Source organism: Antrostomus carolinensis, unplaced genomic scaffold, assembly GCF_000700745.2.
Source record: "Antrostomus carolinensis isolate BGI_N321 unplaced genomic scaffold, ASM70074v2 scaffold2193, whole genome shotgun sequence".
In the NCBI taxonomy this organism is placed as follows: Eukaryota; Metazoa; Chordata; class Aves; order Caprimulgiformes; family Caprimulgidae; genus Antrostomus; species Antrostomus carolinensis.
Window position 1 is genome coordinate 1 of NW_010305651.1, and position 12035 is coordinate 12035.

Here is a 12035-nt window from a genome sequence, read left to right on the forward strand (position 1 = left end):
AGGCTGAAACACCTTCAGAGCGTCCCTGGAGAGGGTGTGTGTCTGCCCAGTGCCTGCGGACTCCTCAGGCAACAATTAAGCGTGTGAGTTCAGCAGTTAATGAACCCCAGCTCCCGCTGGGCAGCCCCCAGCCCCGGCTGCTGCAGGTTGTGGGAATGTGACACCCGGCTCCGGGCAGCAGCCAGCCACCACATCGGTGCGCTGACCAGAGCGAGGCAGGAGCCACACAGCAAGCTCTGCGGTACCTCTGCACTGGGCTAACGCTGCATTATGATTCCTGAGAACGAGCGCAGGGAGCAGCTGCGGAGAGAGAAAAATCCAGGAGGCAAGTTCAGCAGCGCCTGGCAGTGCACGAGTCACTAGAGACGAGATTTCCGTTCATGATAACACACCTTCACCCTGACAACAGTTGAGCATGCCCTCCTCCACCTGAATAAACGTGTGTAGGTGCTGACCTGTGTGTCCTGCAGCAAGTCACGGTGCTGCTTTCCAACTGGCTTTAAGAAGAAGCAGCTCTTACAATAGGGCCTCCTTTGTAAGGGGCCATCCCCTTCTCAGTTTGAGAACCTGAAGAGCACTGCCCCACATCACTCTTCTGTCTAAACATATGCAGGAAGTGGTAAGTCTTTCAGTAAACCACGTAACGTAACAGCAGAACAGGAGAGAGAAGTTTTTTTGGCACACCAGCCTTCTGTCTGTGGTAATAGGAGCATCAGTCTCTCACTTTACTCTTAATTTCTTCCAGTTTCCTTTACTCCTAACACTACAGTTTACAATTTTGGAACTATATTAAGTGACTGGATGGTTTTGACTAGAAAGATGTTCAGGAGGGAAAAAAAAGACATTATTCCTAGCTGGATGGACGAAAGAATCATTGTTCCCAAGGGCACATCAAGAAAGTTCCTAAAGCAGAAAGTGCCATTTATGTGACAAAACCAACATCTGAATCGGTGATATACAATGTAAACAGCTAGAAATTCAGCTTTTAGACAACCTAGAGAGGGGGCAATAGCTCTGTGAGATAAAACGTTTGTTCCTACTCCATCAGTGTTTATGACTACTGCACCAGCATGTTCTTTCTGTTACTTTGACACTAAGAAACCACCTTGATGTCCAGCTAAGCCTGTAGTTGCATTTCTGTGCTTTGTATATATGAGCCATAAGCCTTCTGTAGAACACCACCACTCCTATCATCACTGTGTTTCTAAACAGAGGCAAGACATCTAGCAAGGCTTCCTTTGCCTACGACAGCCTGAAGTTGCAGCCAGCCGAATGTGACACCACTTCCAAAAATACATCCTTTCTTCACAAAAAGGACCACACGCTCCTGTGCTGCACATCTCCCCAGTCACCTTACAGCTAGCACAGCCCTGGCAGCCAAAAGGCATCTGCCAGGGCAAACTAAATATTGCCTCTCAGGGGCTGTTCCACCTTCAAAGCAAAAGCATTATACCAACGTTGCAGCACAGTTCTTTAAGCTTTTGTAACAGCACCTGAAATGCTCTATCTCCCAAAGAGATTGGGTTTATTGTCTTTTCCCACCATGGTGAGTTGCTGTAGCAACTGGCAAGAGGACACGCAATTTAGGCACCACAGGTGAGCCTGGACAGTTTCTACAGGCCATCCATGGTATAGCCCTGCCTGCTTCTTCTACTGCTTTTTATGGGTGCGGTGTCAATCTTCCCAATCTCTTTTGAACCTGCTGGTACCGTCTGCCTCCTGTGGCAATAAATCTCAGAAGCTCACTATCTGCTGTGTGAAATACCATCTTAATATAACTGGTCAATCTGTTTTAAGTGAAGGAGAGGTGTCCGCAATCCAGTATTTACACAATTTATTGAATAGTGGTTCTGCATCTAGAACTTGACTTTCAAGATTTTGTAAACGCTGACCTATTTTCCCCTTAGTCTTCTCGTCTCCAGAAGGAAAAGTCCCAGCATTTTTAGTCTCTCCTCACAAAGTGACTGCTCCATTCCATCGATCACATTAGTTGCCCTTCTTTTAACTCCACTATGGACTCCATGCAGATTTAGAAACTGGAACTGCCCAATATTGAAAATGTAGGTCCCCCAGTTCCACGTAGGAGCAGAGTAGCACCACCTGTCTTGTTCACAGTACCCTTCCATATGATGCCTACCTCGTATTTTGATGCAGCTCCATGCTGGGGTGATGGTTTCAGAAGAATTGTCAAAGATCTCTGCCCTAAGCTGTAACAACTTGCTGAACTATGAGTTCAGCACTATGTGTATTTTGATGAATGATTTACACCACAAATGTATAAATCTGTACTGGAGCTCATCTACCCTTTTTGCCCATGGAAGGATCTCACAAAAGCGAGCTCCTTGCCACTGGACCAATGCTGGACTACTTCAGAAAGCTCACTATCATCTGCAAACTTGGGTGATTTCATTGTGTCTTCCCTTCTCTGAATCACAGCTGAACTTGCTGAATGAAGTCACTCAGGGACTGCCAATACTGAAATTCTTCCTCCTATGGAGAGGAGCCTGTTACATTTTAATCCTTCACTTCCTATCCTTCTCAATTCAGAAAAGGATCCCTTATGTTCCCCTGGAAATGACATGTTTTACATTGTACTCACACATTTCTGCATGTTAGAAAATACTTCAAAAGTTTGTCAAAGGGACACCATAAGCCTATGAGTTCTGTGCAGGGATTGGAAAAGCAACAACAAAAAATTTCTTCCCCTCACCATTGTATTGGGTTTACATAGCAGGGTTTTGGTAGTGGGGGCAGGGGGGCTACAGGGGAGGCTTCTGTGAGAAGCTGCCAGGTCTGACAGAGCCAGCGCCATCTGGCTCTAAGATGGACCCACCGCTGGCCAAGGTGGAGCCCATCAGCAATGGTGCTAGCACATCTGTGATAATGTATTTAAAAAGGGGAAAAAAAACTGCTGCACAACAGCAGCCAGAAGAGAGGAGCAACAATATGCGAGAGAAACAACTCTACAGGCACCGAGGTTGGTGAAGAAGGAGGGGGAGGAGGTGCTCCAGGTGCCAGAGAAGAGATTCCCCTGCAGCCTGTGGTGAAGACCATGGTGCTACAAGGGAAAAGCAGGTGCAGATCCCTCAGGGACAAGGCGCAACGCTCAGCAAGTGAAAGGTTTAGCTTTATGGAAAGCACAGTGTTACCATGGGGGGAGCCCGGGGACACTGGTGCTAAACAAATGAGGAGGAGGTAGAGAAGCCAGGAGTGAAGTTGAGCCCAGGAAGAAGGAAGGGGTAGGTGGTTAAGATTTGTTCTTCTTATTATCCTACTCTGGCGTTAATTGTCAATAAATTAATTTCCCCAAGGCAGTTCTGTTTTGCCCACGACAGTAATTGCTGAGTGATCTCCCTGTCCTTACCTCAACCTACAAGCCTTGGGGGTTCATTTATTGTATTTTCTCCCCCTGTCCAGTTGAGGAGGGGGAGTGATAGTGGCCTTTGGTGGGCACCTGGTGGGTAGCTAAGCTCAACCCACCACAGCTATCTGACTATTACCTAATATGTTACAGTTGCACCACTTCCAAAGGGAAATAAAGACAAAAAAAAGTTTAAAGTCAGACAGTCCATCACTGCATTTGAGCAAATGCAACTTGAAGTATTTTTACTGCAAAACAATAATACAAAATAGTATTTGGAATTACTTTGTTTTAAACACAGCTTTACACAGCTCTGTTCTGTTTAAGACCTGTTTCTTATACACAGGTTTAGGACTCTTAACACAGTTAACAGTAAAGCATTACATTTCTATTGCCATGATCAGTTCAGCTGACACATAGTAAACAATACAGGCCATCCTTTGCTTTTCATGTCTGTAGCTCGTTTTTTATTCTGGCTGATAAAAATGTAAGAGATTGTATAAAAAATTTAAGAGTTAATGCATTACTTACTCAGCAACCAAAGATGATTCAACTTCCTAGTTTCCTAGTTTATCTAAATATATATATATATATATACAAGTCCTGTAACAGAGTTTTAACATACATTTAGCATACCTGCTTTCTGAACACTTTAATTAGTATAATTTCAACCTGCGCTATGAAAATTAACAAGAATTACTTCTTCCTTCCTCCTCCCTAGAGCATGCTTCTATTGTCTAGTAGTATATGCCATCCCAATAATCTATCTTTGCACAATACATGTATTTAATTGTCTTAGCAATGCATCTTCATTCTCTCCGACATCTTATTCTTCCATCTTTGCCCAACAATTTGTGGGGCAAACAGCTCTTACACAATCTTAAACTTACTATTGTCACAGCATATAGCTAGTTCCTCTAACCATGTTTATCAGTGATTAGAAGCTCATAAAAATATTATTCACTGTCATTCCTATATGAACATTTCAAACTGCATTAATTCATGTTCAGATATGCTTATTAATCCAACAGAACTGCATCTCTATACTTTAGTTTTGTAAAATAAGATGCATTTATATTCCATAAAATGTACGCATTCAATCAGATTTACAGATCAGCCAAAGCATGACTTGACTGAAGAAATTCTATAGAATAATGCAGTGTTGATACTACTCAACAATATCTGAGGCTTACAGAGTTAACAGTCACTACAAATCCACTGGTGTTGTATGAACTAGTATTATGGATGTACACATAACATCTCAGTTGACTGGTTTGCCAAGTATGATAGTCTTGGTGTTTTCAATTTGTATCAAACGGAACACAGGCTTTCTATATTATCATGCTGTCATGTGCTGATCTGAAATAAAAAGTACACATTTAACCTGTACTGTCATTTCTGTTTGCTCATGACACCACTGTGTATTAGAAACTAATACCACCATGTCTGCTTTCATTGATGTTTTTCCCCATATTCCTTCTGTTCCTCTTTTTTTTTTTTTTAGCATTATTTTATCATTAGATAACAGTGGCTTCACCTATTATTTCAGAACATCCAGTGTCATGGAAATTAAAGTTACAGCTTATAATGACTTACAGGGACAGGCAAACATGTATAAGGACTGTAGTACCTATATGGGGAGATACAGTTCTATATAATCCTTGCAGTATTTTTGTATAAAAGTATCAGCTTCTGGTTAACTTGAAATGGGATAAGCAGATTCAATTTCCAGTAAAATTACTTACTTCCTTCCTTCAGCTTTTTCAATTCCTGTATTATATCACTATACACACAGGACAGAAGCTCCTCTTGGGATTTTGTGCCATCCAAATAAACTAAGAAAGACAAAAGAAAAACTTTGCATGAGTTCTAAGCCAGTTATATGCAACAGCAATTGGCAGAGTTTTCAGTATTCCTATGAGTGCAGTAAGAAGAGATGAAAAAATAAGAAGCGCTTAAGAACAGTACCTTCCTTTTCTTCATTCATCCTTCCAAATTCACTTACATGTTAAAAAATAACATAATGGAAAATTATGCTAGTTAAGAATTAATTTACAAATTTTTGTGGTATAAAAGACTCCATAAGGGTAGTGGTAATAACATTAGGACAGTTAAGTAATGTAATAATTAATTCGAAAGGCTCTTCTGCAGTGGAAGACCTCAAGTTCTTTCTCAGCTTCAGAGTCTGAGCAAGTCAAGTAAGGGCACTGTGGTTCCCATTCTCACTGCACAGCAAGAGGCGGTGCCCCAGGGTTCACGCTGATGAAGCAGCCATTTGACTTCTCTTTCCTCTGGCCCAGATTCCAGAAGTAGGGAGTCCAAGAGCTGTAGTCCAAGAGTGTGAACATCACACAAGCTCATGGCAGCACCCCATCAGCTGGCTAAGCTTTGATACTTCTCATGCAAGACTGGTGACTGCACTGTGTACAAAAAGCACGTAGGAAGTATCTTCAGTTTATTATAGGACTTCAACCAGGATATTAATTCTGTTCTGAAGAATCCTGCCAGTGCACTATAATCTCACAAGCTTCCTGTTTTTCCATACGCATGTATGCACATACAAACTAGCTTGTTAAATGGACTTAATTGGTAATCAGAACATTCCTATTTTTAACTTCATAATTTTAATTGTTAAAAAAAAACCCAAACCCAAAGCCCAAATGCCACAAAAATATTTGAAGAAAACTCTATTCCAAACAAAAAAACCCTGCAACCCAAAAACGGCACAAGTTCCACATTTAAGCATTTTAAAAGTTTAAAATTAAGGATACCATACCAATGTTACTTGAATTCTCTTCCAATTCGTTTTTATATTTCAGATACATAGGCCACACATGTCCATCGAAGTACCCCGGTGTATCTGCTGGCTGATAGACTCTGGTGCTATACAAAAATATATTTGCTTTCCCATGCAAGTTTTACATTTTTTTTCCCCCTAGTGTCAGCTGGTTTAGTAAAAGCATCTATCCAAAATAAAAACAGGCTGGCAGCCTGCATAACTGTTCAAGCAAAGGAGGCTCCTTTGTTTTAATATAACCTGTGATTCGAGCTCTTGCTAACTTACCTATTTCTGCCAATCAAACCACGTTTAAGATGATGTGAAAGGAGTTTTTTTTTTTAATTGAAAAAGGTATTACATATAAATTAAGCTGTATTTAAACTGTTAACAAATTATTTTCTTTTTTCTTTTTTTTATATTGGGTATATAGATTTCTCAAGTTTTAAATGACTAGCAGTTTTGTCGAGTCGCTTCCAGCCTGCACACTGTTAGTCCAGTAAGAAACCAAGAAATGGAATCAACCAAAGCCAGTTGAATAGAGGATTTCTTCACTCAGCCAGCAGTTTCTGACTTCATTCACATGTACTGCTCCAAGCGCACAGTGTCACTCCAAATGTGGAGGCAAGTCAGACACTGGCTCAATAATGTAAACTGGATATATGGTACAACTTACACACAGTCTAAACAAAGCGTACACCAAAACCACACGTGAACATTGTTACTTTAACAATCATGTAGCTGTATTCAACCAAGGATAAGACTGCTTAATATTTTTTTAACTGTTTCTCATTTTAAACATGGTTTAACTCCAACAGGCATTCAGTGATCTAAGCAATTGATTTGGACAACAGATTCTCTTTTCAGTGTCTGTAAAACATTTAACATTTTAATATCCCTGTGCTCTAACAGAGAAGCCCTCCCTTCCCCGCAAACCCACGCATCTCTGCTTTTTTTTTTTCTTTAATGTTGGTTAAATACCCTCACAGTCTTCCCTGGGAATCACAGAGGACACATGATCTTAATAGTTTATATTTGGCAAGCACTGAAGAAAAGCTAATGCAAAAGAACCACTCCAGGTTAGGGGGTATACTGACCCTCTGTGAGCAATAACTGAATAATCTTACCTCCTTCTCCTTTTGCACTCTTCGTAAGGAAGGGTCAAAAAATATCTTCTATTCCATAGTTCATTAAGCGGCCTAAGATAATAATATATTTAGTTCCCTCTTCCTTTTTAGGGCATCTTTTAATATACCAGGTTACATATTACTGCTTACTCATAATTGTATAGCAGAAAGCCTTCTACAATCAAAATATAAATGTCATCTCTATTTTTCAGATTGTCACATGTATTCTGCGTCTCTTCTGTCACAACACCTGAGCTTGCTGGTCTTTTCATCCAATTGTGAATACTTTTCACCATTTCATCCATATAGAGGGCATCAAGTTCTAGATGAAAACAGAAAGTTAGGCACCCCCTAAAAATAGGGAATTTAGAAATAAAAAAGAATCCTTAAGTACCCCTAGGTTAATCAGTAAGAATCAAAAAATCTACATATAAATCTAAATGAAAAGGAATGGGATTACCCCCAAAAAATTTATTTCACATATATGAGTAGTGCCATGTTTGCAACTGATGATATCCTGACGCTAAACCTTTCCCTAGGATTGGGGTATTTCTGATGAGTGTGATCTCTCTCAACTCTGTGGCACCCAAGAGTGTGAGAACTCACTTCACAGCCTTTCCCTTGACAACAGAAACTACAGGGACTGTTCTCATATTCCGCAAACTTACTTACCCCAAGACCTCTACCCTTCTGTAATTGTTAATGACACGGGTGAAGGCAATGGGTGCTCAAAAATTTTTGCTTTGGGTTTTCATTGGTTTTCAGGTATCTGGAGGGTGTGGATGGATGGATTGAAAGGAGGATGGCATATAAAGCAAAACAACACAACACAGCACCTGTTTTTGTCTGTAGACATGCAAGAACAGATCTAGTAAGTACTGAATGGCGGAGAGAAGGCAGCCTTTGGATAACATAAGAGCAAACACATTGTAGAGGTGCTTTCAAAAGCAGCCTTAAACCCAGATATTTCAGCCAGAATGACCAACTTATCCCTTCAGTTTCACATTTCAGCTTCATGAAGCCGAGAAGTTGAGCCAAAGACTGCATAGCTGATAAAGAGTCAGTCTTCAGATACAATTTAACATTCTGGCCACTGTTCCTAAGTAATACATTTTGTCATTGCCAAGTATCAAGAGAGATTAGCTAATAATCAACTACCTGTTCGCAACTCGGTATGACCAGAACCAAAGCATTAGCCTGAAGTGGATCTGGATCTGTAAGTTTATAAGACTAATCTGGCACATTGAGCCAGCATTAAGCACAAGCTTCAAAACATTTGACAGACATCTGACATGAAATAAAGGTGTCAGGACCTGACCCAAGTTTTGACCGATTTGGAATATGACAATAAAAGAGAAACAAGATATCACAATGGTGATATCCCATGAGTTCATTATCAAAGTGAAAAACTAATTAAAAAACCCCATCTTTACATAGAAAGTGATGAGGTTAAGCTTATGCACATGCTGCAAGCCAAGACTTCCAACTGAACAGTACCATTTGCTACTGTACCAGATGCAACTGTAGAAACAGGAAAAGATTACAAAGAGAAAAGGAAGGTCAAGCACGAGCTTGAGATATTTCCTAGTTCAGCAAGTTTTCTTATTTATCTCAGTGAGGTGAGAGAAACTGAGCAAATGATTGCTCTCACACACCCATCTGTTTACTGCCTTGTTAAGAAGGGAAGAGAGGCAGGTGGTGGAAGGGAAGAAGTGTTGAAGCACAGCACAATAGAGTTTCAGTGCAACGTTCAAAAGTAATGCCTCAAAGTTACTGACCGTCATATAGCTTAAATCCACGTTCATCTGTTTCTACTTCAGACTCTGGCTGAAAGGGAAAAAATACTGAATATTTTCAAGGCTGCATTTATGAACACTTTCACACACATATATACTCTTCAGTTATAAACGTAAGGGTTATATTATACATCTTTGTATCCTGATTAATTAAATTTATCTCCAAAATTAAACTGCTGTAATCACAATTAAAATACAATACAAACACTTTATTTAATCTAGAACTGCAAGTTCTCCAATTCATACCTCTTAAATTAATTAGAGCTTTTCAGAAATAAAAACTGCTTCACCCCCCTTAACTAACAACAAAAAAAGTTGGTTTTCTGCTTTGGTTTGGGACACAAAGAAGTACTATTGCTGTATGGGTGTAGGGTTAGTAAGGCGATATCATTCAACTTCATTAGCACAAAGTATCTTGAAAAATGCATCCAACAGACTCCCATTCCCTTATATTAAAGTGGTATCAAAAAAGACAGTAAAATTTTTGCTGAATATACTCAGTGGTTTTGGCCCCTGAAATGTCAATAACCTCAGTACTCATTTTATTTCTCTTTCTCATGAAGTCACCATTATTTCAAGCAGCATCAATTTAAAAACATTATCAACCGAAGAACTGAAAAGATAAGAAATTATAATAAAATCTACTGAAGCCTACTTTTTACCTATGAGGTCTTTCCATCAATACTGTTACCTTGAAGAAGTCATCTTGAGAGATTATATCACAGTTGGGAAGCATTTTCTTAAGCTTTTCTGCCAGCGTTGTTTTCCCCCCATTTGTTACACTGAGTGAGAAAACAGTAAAAATTGCATCAAGACAAAAAAAACAAAAAAAACCAAAAAAAAACCAAAAAAACCCAAACCAACAACTCTCTTTTGAACATATGTGCAGCACACATTTCTACTTAGTTAGGATAAATCACAAAGACATAATCCGAAAAGCTCTAAAGTTTATTCACATTAAATACTCTCTACATCTAGAAATTTTCTGGCAAGTTCCAACAGTTTTCAGAGAGTAAATCTAGCAGTTTCAAGAAAGAGGTTAGAGAGAGGTGGGACTGGAGATCTCCATCAGAGACAGGAACAATTTCTTAAGAGTTACATGCCATAAAGTGAGACAATTATATGTCGTATTTGTAAACTATTTTCAAAAAACATCCATTCATAAACAGAAATGACATTACTTGATTCTCAAAAGAAGACCAGTCTTGAGCTATAGAGGAAATTTAATCTGCTAATACTTACCCTCCAAGGCCAATAACCAATACTTTCATAGTTTGTTTTCTCCTCAGTTCTTCCTTTTCACTGTCAAAGATAGTAGCCAGTGAAAACTCTTAATTTAGCAACATGGAAAGCAGCTATTAAGAAATATGAACTATACATGAGACTAATCTTCTGTCTTTTTTTTCCTTTTTGGAAGGCTACTCTCAGAACCTCAACTGCTTGTTCTAATGTTAGCAAGAAACTTGCAACATACTTGTCACATCACAAATTTCAATATGTTTTACCTTGGATAGTATCATAATAATTTGGGGGGCACTTTGAGAGAGACTCAGTTCTATCAATATTAACACCACAGAAGTCCCTAACAAAAAGCACAATCATTAACTCAAGCACTGATGGTATAAAAAAAGATGAAGTAAACAGAAGTTGTGGTGACGAAACAAATTAAAACCTTAAAAAAAACCCCCCAGTGATGTGCTGAGGAGAAAGATGTTTTTAAAATTTAATTAAAGCTTATAATAAAGAGGAGGAGTGAGGGGAAGAATGTTAGTTTTCAGCTGAACAAATTCCCTCTAGTTTACCATCCAGTTACCTCTTCCTGCAAAGCCATGGTGTAGCAGAAGGACGGGGCTGCTTCTCTTGGAACTCTACAGAGTTTGTCCAACCAGTTTACTATTTGTCAAATATTGCTTTCCAAGAGCACACACCAATTAATAACTGTTTAACCACCCACAAACACTCTGTTTTTCACCTGCTCTGTCCTCCTACGTCATACTTGAGGAGGTAAGGCCTATGACTCCTAGGACCTGAAAAGACTGAGCGAGTAACACCATGTCCTCTCCCCAACAAACAAGTATCTGCACTGTCCTAGAAAAAAGACTGTTACATGGCACTGGTATGAACACAAAACCACACTATACCTGTTAAAAGTTTTAGACATACACGGTCTAAAATAATAAATTTTTTTTTGCATTTGATGCAATGACTGGAAGTTCACCTGTTCCAGAGGTCTGTGATGTGACCTCTGCACGGTTGCTTTATACTGCTCTACAGTGGTGCTGCATACCTGCAGCAGCTGTCACGGACAAGTTCTGTAAGCTGGCATGCAAGGGGTTTCCAAGAATATGATAAATCTCAAGTTCAGTAATACACTGCATGCTCACGGTATCAGCTATCTATGAAAAGAGTGCAAACAGATGGCATGTCCTCAGGAAGTGATGATACTCAGTCCATTAAAGAAACCTAACAACAACAACAACAGAAAGCCCAAACCCAATTTTTTTTCTAAAAATAATCAGTAATGTTTGTGTTCCAGAGGATTAGTCTTTGTCCCACAAAAATTGCCATGTACCAAACTAAATAACATCTGGACACACACACGCTGAGCTTTGGACTCTAATTTACGTCACTGCCTACAGGAAAGTTAATCCCAACTCAAGGTAAAAAAATCATCAGGATGAAAAACCCACCAACTCTTCCCCCCCCGGAGTCACGTACACCAGACAGCAGGGGCAGATTTGCCACCAGCGCTGCGCTGCCCCTCAGGAATCCCGCGCTGCTCTGCTGGGGCTCAGCCTGGCACCTTCAAACCAACCCCCCCGCAACCCTCCGTGTAACCACAGACCCGCCGCCCCTGTTCGCGACGGCAGAGCGTGACACGGCTCCCGCACACGGCCACGGCCGAACCGCGCTGCCCCCCGGGCACCTCCAGGCCGCGGGAGGAAACGCCCCCGCCTTGGGCACCGGAGGGGAGC

The 12035-nt window shown here is 40.3% G+C and overlaps 1 protein-coding gene across 1 annotated transcript; it reads right to left on the minus strand.

Moving 5' to 3' along the window:
• Window positions 1-5136: 5136 nt before the first annotated feature.
• Window positions 5137-10331, minus strand: LOC104517627 (nicotinamide riboside kinase 1). The gene is given in 8 exon segments (XM_010164834.2): window positions 5137-5175; window positions 5177-5196; window positions 6138-6244; window positions 7265-7336; window positions 7415-7586; window positions 9043-9091; window positions 9752-9842; window positions 10303-10331. Coding segments are annotated over 8 exon segments (579 nt in total).
• Between the last annotated feature and the right edge of the window lie 1704 nt (window positions 10332-12035).